Consider the following 7446-nt stretch of genomic DNA (forward strand, 5'->3'; position numbering starts at 1 on the left):
TTTTAAATAAATACATTGCAAAAAATTCATTCAACAAAAAATATTACTTCTCATTTGCTGTCAGTCTTCAAGAATGCTGTTTGACCTTAACCATGTCCTTTTCCCCAGGGGTATAACTATTGGTTGCACAAATATAAAATCCCTTTGTAACCTATTACCATAGGGAAAACCAAAGACCTTTCAATACAAAAAAACAGATGTTTGTTGACGTGCACAAATCAGTTAATGGATATACAAAACAACCGTACGCATAATAGGACCATAGCAATAAGTTTCACATGTCGGAGACAGTTGGAAACTTTCCAGGAATTGGACACATGAGCGCAAGCCAATGAATCTGAAATATATTCTGGAAAAGTTATGTGTGCGCTTCTGAATTTAATTTTATTGAGTGATCAATTACATCCTAAATGTTTTAACTGGTGTTATCTAAAGTGGATTAAAAACATGGGTAACTGTAAACACACTAAGTGGATCAGTGAAAGGAATGAAAAGCCTGAGAATGTTTTCCCTAATAGGTCGTATAAAAACGAATTCCAGTCTAAAATCACAACTCAATATGTTGTCACTGCTAGCTATTGAGTTAGAGCTTGTTAAATATCTGGACTTTGATGATTTGGTTTATTATTTATGTGAGGAGAAAAGCCAGAATGAAGCCAGTGGCCTCAGGCAAGACTGCCTTCTGCTTAGCAGTGAAGTTATTCAAATACTCACAATGCATGTGTAATGTAGTAATATATGCAATTTTGTGTTTCGTTGTTTGTTTTTGGATTTTTCCCCCCGTTTGTTCGATTTTCTCGCTGCATCGGTTGTGCAAAAGAATGGGGAAGGGGTTCTTGTGTAGGTTCCTGCCCAAGATTTAATATTCCTTCCCTGTTGGTAACAGGTGCCATTTGTTATTGTTTTACTGTTTTTTATGCTAGGCATCCTACTCTAGCAATTAAGACAGTTTGCCAATGCACAGTTACATAGTGTTAAAAATCCCAGAGAAATGAGCTTTATCAGCTTTTGAGAAGGTAAATTTATAGGCATGTCTAATACACCAGAGTGACATATTTCCTAGGAAAATATTACAACTAATTCATTCACATTCTTCAGTAATCACATCCTGGTCATCATTATCCCTGGATAGTGGCCATGAGGCAGGAACACACCCTGGATGGGACGCCAGTCCATCAGAGGGCACCATGCAAACACATTCGCTTACACGAAGGGGTTATTTACAGTCACTAATCAACCTACTGGCAATTTTTTGGGATATGGGAGGAACATGTGAAACACCAAACAGACAGTAACATGAACTCAAACCAAGGACCCTGGAGCTGTGAAGTGATAAGACAACCTGCTGCTCCACCATACTGCCCTAAATCATTGTTGAAATTTGTCAGTGATGGACTAAGCTGGGTGGAAATGTTGCTGTTTACAGTACTGTAGCTGTTAAGCATGATATATGCCAGGGTTATATAATGCTGTGGTGTATTGTTCCTCATTCATTCTTAGTACACATAGGCAGATGATCAGATAGGGCAGAATGAGTTTCAAGAAAACCTTCCCACTAACATACTTGTTGAAGCCTTTATGTCAGATCAGTGTAATGATCTATCTCTTTGTCACTACCAGAAACAGGTCAGTATGTATTTGTTTGCCCGCAGTGAGTGATGAGCATAAATTTGTGGTCCTGTCACTTTTCTTTATTGAATTGCCTTTCTGCTTGAAGTACAAGCTCAGTGATAAAACCAATATGCAGAATACATTCAATATCTGACTTATTTTTCAGAGTGGGTTCACACAGAGTGTCAGAGGGAAGCTTTTGTCAGTCCTTAAAGATGGGCTGGTTAGTGGCACTGCAGTTTAGCCTTTTGTCTATTGTTACTGACCTGAGACCACTAAAACCATACTCAACATTACTGAGCTACGAGTTACATTCCAATGTTTCATGAACCGAATAAACGAGTCAGTGGATATACAAGTATATAACTGCCTTATGGACGTTTCTGACCCTCATGCTGGCTGAGTTTGACCTGCAGCTTTGTCGTTAGACCCCCTTAATAAGTTTGCATTCCTTGAGTCATGGGAACGGCTGATGTGGCACTTCTAACAAACTTCGCGGCCCACAAAGCAGCCACTCTCTGTCTCTCTCCCCCTCTCTTTGCTCGCGGCTGCATTCCTTCCTTCTGCAAAGTAAGAATAACTGAACATCAGCTTTGGAAAATCCTCAGTGTTCAGGAGTGCAGAGATAATGTGAGATGTTTCCTTTTCCCATGTCTACAAACACCTCCACCAGGTCTCTCTCATCAATTAAATGGGGGTGATAAAATGGGGACTTTTATATTTTTATTTATTTACATGACTAATTGTCTAGTATTAGCGGGGAAAGGTGATGGAACTAAAAGTTGGAAATGACTAAAATGACTTGGAGGACTATAAACCTCTCTCACCCTCTTCCTGTTCCTGTATCTTCCGATCTTTGACGCATTAGTGAATTTCATCAGTGAAGAGACAGAAAATTCGTCAGAAATCTTATTTCCTCAACAAGATGTATTTCTCCACTTTTTTTTTTGCCAAGTCAAGTTGAATTGACCATTGGACTTCTTACCAGGCCTCTCTCACTGATTTACAGCTGGCCTTCATGCTCCAAAAGCTAATGGCATTTATCCATGCCAACCACTTCCCTCTCAGATTCAGCAGGAAGTGCTCGGCCTGCTTTCAGGACTATTTTTAGCTATACCCAGTCTCGATTGGCTTTGACTCATGCCATTGACATTTCTTTCCAGGCTCCTTTGTCCCTAAAACACAGCCTCCTATTAGCAATGTCCTACTGCTAGGTATGCTTGAGATACTCTCCCTCTCAGAGCTGCTGCTATTTTGGGATCTTTAAGGACTTTTGTTATCTCCTGTTTTGTGTAAAGACAGCAGAGCCCAGAGGCCCAGTAGTGAGCCACAGCACAGCCTCTGTACACACCGGAACAGCGTTCTCCTGCTGTCAGAGTGCATTAGTACATCTATTTTTGGTTTAGTTGGAAAGCAAGGGTGTGGGCTGTTTTCTCTGGGCTCAGTGTTCTTGTTTTACTGTTGCCAAAACAAAGGAGGGTGAATGATGCACGGCGAGATTACCACCCATATCATTATTATGTGCTTAGAGTGCAAAACATTTTGCTGGTTGTGCATTTTTTTTATGAGACGGTGGCAACATGGCAAAACCTGTTGGTGTACACAAAGGAATTGGGAACATTTTGTTTCTGATGTTGATGTGAACTGGTTCTACCAATAACAACACAACAGCATTAAAAACTTTGTGCAGTTTTGGTTTCAAAATATGAACTGCATGCAATGCACATTTAGGCAGAGATCCCGCATAAGCCAAACCATTTAAAAACTGAAATGCATTATTCTTCTTCTTCATTAGCCTGGTGAATTTTACAACACTCTAATTACATCTCTGTCTGTGACTTGTCTGCTTTAAAGTTTCTCCATGTGCTTGCTGCCATTTCATACAATTTAATTCTCATGTGGGGGGAAAAAGTTTTTGGAATGCCTTCCCTGACAAAGATACAATTTGCTTCCACATTAGGCCAAAAATATGGAACAGCTTCCTCCCAAATTTGAAGTGTCTACAGTTATCATTTGCTTGTTCAATGATGCATTGATAACACATAACCAGTTATCAACACATGCCGACTTAGATCACTGCAGACATGTTGAAAAACATGGTCCGTGTACATTATGTGTAGTGTCGTCATTACTTCAAAACTGCTAGCTAATGTTAAGCTAAGGTGACTAAGGTCATCCAACATGAGTGTGTTACCCTGACCTTTGACATCGTGAGGCAATGCCAAAAAGCGAACACTTTTTAGATCTACAAAAATCTGTCCAAGATACCAGCCAGAAAACAGAAGTCATGTTGCGCTTTCATTTTATTTCATTTAAAAAAAAAGAAAAAAAAAAAGAAACAGTACATTGCAACATAAATACAATTCATTAAATTAACACATTAAACAGACAGACAAAGAACGGTCACAAGAAAGGTGAAGCTTTACAAAACTCATCTGTTTTGCAGAACCAAAAACACTATTTCCCCCATTTAAATAGTTAGGATAATTAAAAGGTAAAAATTAAACATCATAAGTTAAGTCCTCTCCAGGTTCCAGAACGTTCTGTTTTGGAAACGTGTTTAGTAATCCATCAGTCTGAGTCGTGCTCAGTGCAGTCACTCAGATTTATTCTGGTCCTTTGATTTCCGGTACAGTCTCATTATTCCGGAAAGGCAGGAGCTGTTCATTCCGTGTCAACATTGCTAACACCCTGCTGAGTCATGCTTTCTGTTCATGCCTTGCTCTCCGGCCTGAAAGAAAATCCCCATGCTCCTGATCAGCGTGGCAGGTGGATTAGATTTCCTTGTTCCTTGCATTTTGTCGATTTTCCCCCTCCTGTCATCCTCCTTGTGGCAATGTAAAGACAATCCAGGGTTTCGGCCGAGGCAGGTATACACAAATACGGTGCAGTAGCTTGTGTGATTCGTGATGTGATCCGTCTGCTTTGTCTCATCGTTCAGGCAAATTGATGACGGGTACCCACTGATCCAAACAACGACTGTCTCTGCAGAAACGATTCAGTTTGCTCAAGGCTGGGTCTTTGCATGCAGATGACTGTGGTTTCTGCAAAGAATACAAATGCAAATTAATCACTGGGGTTTAAATTGGATATTGAATAAACTTTCATTGATAGAAGAAAAAAATAAAAATAAAAATTTTTTGCATGCATGCTTGCTCAATAGCACAGACAGAGGAGACGAAGGACTCGAAACAGCCTGGACCACACAGCAAGTCTGGCAGCAAGTGGTTCAAGTGCGTCTGGCTAATTTAAAAAGAAGCTGTTTTCTCAGGATCCTTTCTAATTTGCAAATCGGTGGTCACTTTACAGAACATTTCTTTCCAGGAAACGCTGTTTGCGCAAGCAGCCCTGCAGGAAGTGCTGTGAAGTCAGCCCAAAGCAGCTGCAGAAAGCTCAGTAACTGGAGTCAGATGACCCTTTAGGGCTGCCAATTTGCCGCAGCCTCAGACTGACTGGAATGCCACATCACACACACACTCAAACGAATCAGGCAGCTTTTAACAAACCGCCTTCAAAGGCAGCGGCTAAAACCTACAACTCTCAGCCCAGTCAGTCTTTGGCGCAAACAATTCGCAGTGCCACGGATTTGCAAAGAAAGCAGCCAAGGTCAGTCCCGAGTAACCAACATGACATGTATGCGAATCCGCAGCCTGCGTAGGAGGAAGTAGTGTGAGCAAGCCCAAAGAACCAAGCATGTAGGAGATAATTGGCTCAGAAGTGCTCTTTTCATTTAAAAGGCTGACATGTTTAACCTCCTTTCAATCACGGAGGAAGGAAATGACACGTACAGTAACTAAGACACAGTGCAGGTCCACTGGCTCTCCTCCCATTGGCTTGACACCATCCAGGATCTCCGCCAGCCGTCTCATGTTGTTTACACGCAAAATGTTGATGTCGTTTTCGCAGCAGAAGGCCTGGATTAGTGTGAAGTGGATCTGAAGGGCGACGTCCTGGACGTCCTCCTCATCTGTAGCTAGAAGACACAAGACCACGTTGTCTGGATCTCTGGGGGAGGGGAGGTGACAGACATGAGCGTTACAGATCATAAATAAATGTATAGATGCATTTAGATAGGCTATATTGGGTGGATGTGGACGTTATGGAGTCTTAACTTACATATTGAGTGATTTTGCAGCCTCGTAAACTCCGACTGTGATACAGCCCTGAGGTAAAGCAGCAGTCAGCACCTCCTCCAGTGCCTTCACCACAGAGTCCATTCTGTGTGCAAAGGTGCAACAAGACACTCGTTAGCTCATTTTCCCCCTCACTGGAAGTAACATTAAACATCCAAACTCATGTCTGCGATACCGAAGTTGAACAGTAATTCATTACTGTGCACGAGTTGTCTGCAGGTGAAAAAGTTCAATAATAATATAAATACGACCACAAATACAACTACGCTGGAGGAGAAAAAAACTCTGCTTTGAGACTAACGTCTAGCCGCGCGCAGCTTAACGCTTATTTAAAGTGTCTATAAAACTGTAATATCGTGGATTTGTCTGAAAAAATGGAAGCCGACACCTCTTTCCTGCAAGCCTAGGCATATTACACAATTCGTTTTTCCAGGAAACACCCGAAGCGTTATGCTGAGGTTAGCTAATCATATCTAGTGTTCACTAACCTTGCACGGGAGAGGTACAGCCCATGAGTCGGTCAAACAAATACCACACTTTCTCTCTTCAGTACACAAACGTGTGTATATATATATAATATAATATAATATAAACGTACCTTTCCGTGGCGTTATCTCCGCAAAATTCCTCGTAGGTCATATTGCACATCAGGTAAATAATCCGTGAGGCAAACTCTGCAGATCTCTGTGCCAGTAATCCTAGGGCGCTCGGAAAAGCACGCACGAGCTCCTCACCAGAATCTGCCGGGTATGAAGCCGCGCGAGCGAAGATAGTCCCTCTTACCCCTTTAATTTGCATACGGACTCCTATTGGCCCGACAGTAGCGTGAGCACAAAATTCAGTGAAAGAGCGCCCCTTTTCCTGCTTCTAATTAGCATAGGGACTCCTATTGGTCCAGCTAGAGCAAGCAGCTCGTGAACCAGCGCTTAGCCTGGGCCTGTCTTATAAGCGCATAATTTGCATACAGACCCCTTATTGGCCGGCTATGGTGAGGAGCACGTGAACCAGTGATATGCCTGGGCGTCTTAATATAGCGCCTAATTTGCATACACAGTCCTTATTGGCCAGTTACAACAATAAGGCAGGCAAAAGACTCCCTCTCTATCCTGTATACGGACTTTGGTTAAATCACTATTGTCGTAGTCTCTAGTTTTATTGCGGTAGTAAACAGCGCACAAAACTCCTGTCGACACACTCACTAGCCTAGCATTTATTCTCTTCCCCACACCGCCCCCCGTGGGCGGAAACAGTATTCAGGGTTCAAACCATGTGACGCTTGTTATGTAGTTTCACTACATAGATTATCCCACAACTATAACTCATTATAATTAGACTTTCAAATCACCTTATTTTTTTTTATAATGTTAGGATATAATGTAGGGAACCCATCTGGAATGCAGCCACACTTGATATTTAAAACTATAGCATATCAAATGTGTTTGAAGACATATGTCAGAGTTCTTGCAGTCCAAGTGCATTTGAACAGCTCACCACTTGGCCGGTAAAGCTCCAAACACTTATTATAAACCTCCAGCGACACCTTGTGGCTGGTTAGAGAAGTGCGCATGATATTTTTTATGAAACATTTTAAGACAGCAGTCCATGGGCTGGCATGTGAGTTCAAACACAAATTCAGAAATCTGTTTAGCAGGCATAGGGAAAGCAGGGGATTTCACTTGTAAATTGGCATGAAATACAAAAG

General features: G+C 41.7%; 1 protein-coding gene across 1 annotated transcript; it reads right to left on the bottom strand.

Annotated features, from left to right (window-relative positions):
- Nucleotides 1-3896: 3896 nt before the first annotated feature.
- On the bottom strand, nucleotides 3897-6564 carry gadd45ab (growth arrest and DNA-damage-inducible, alpha, b). The gene is made up of 4 exons (XM_017480476.2): nucleotides 6343-6564; nucleotides 5728-5829; nucleotides 5400-5616; nucleotides 3897-4655 (listed from the first exon to the last, which is right to left on the bottom strand). Exons 1-4 carry the CDS (start codon nucleotides 6540-6542, stop codon nucleotides 4542-4544), a joined length of 633 nt encoding a protein of 210 aa, XP_017335965.1. The 5' UTR covers nucleotides 6543-6564; the 3' UTR covers nucleotides 3897-4541.
- Nucleotides 6565-7446: the final 882 nt, after the last annotated feature.

The sequence above is a fragment of the Ictalurus punctatus genome, chromosome 11, assembly GCF_001660625.3.
Source record: "Ictalurus punctatus breed USDA103 chromosome 11, Coco_2.0, whole genome shotgun sequence".
Taxonomy (NCBI): Eukaryota; Metazoa; Chordata; class Actinopteri; order Siluriformes; family Ictaluridae; genus Ictalurus; species Ictalurus punctatus.

Excerpts from the sequence above, each read along its gene's own strand:
- gadd45ab (XM_017480476.2), bottom strand. The coding sequence starts at position 6,542 with ATGCAAATTAAAGGGGTAAGAGGGACTATCTTCGCTCGCGCGGCTTCA. Across the intron at positions 5,617-5,727 it reads GCTGCAAAATCACTCAATAT|AGATCCAGACAACGTGGTCT; the intron begins GTAAGTTAAGAC and ends CCCCTCCCCCAG. Across the intron at positions 4,656-5,399 it reads TGCACTGTGTCTTAGTTACT|AAACCACAGTCATCTGCATG; the intron begins GTACGTGTCATT and ends TATTCTTTGCAG.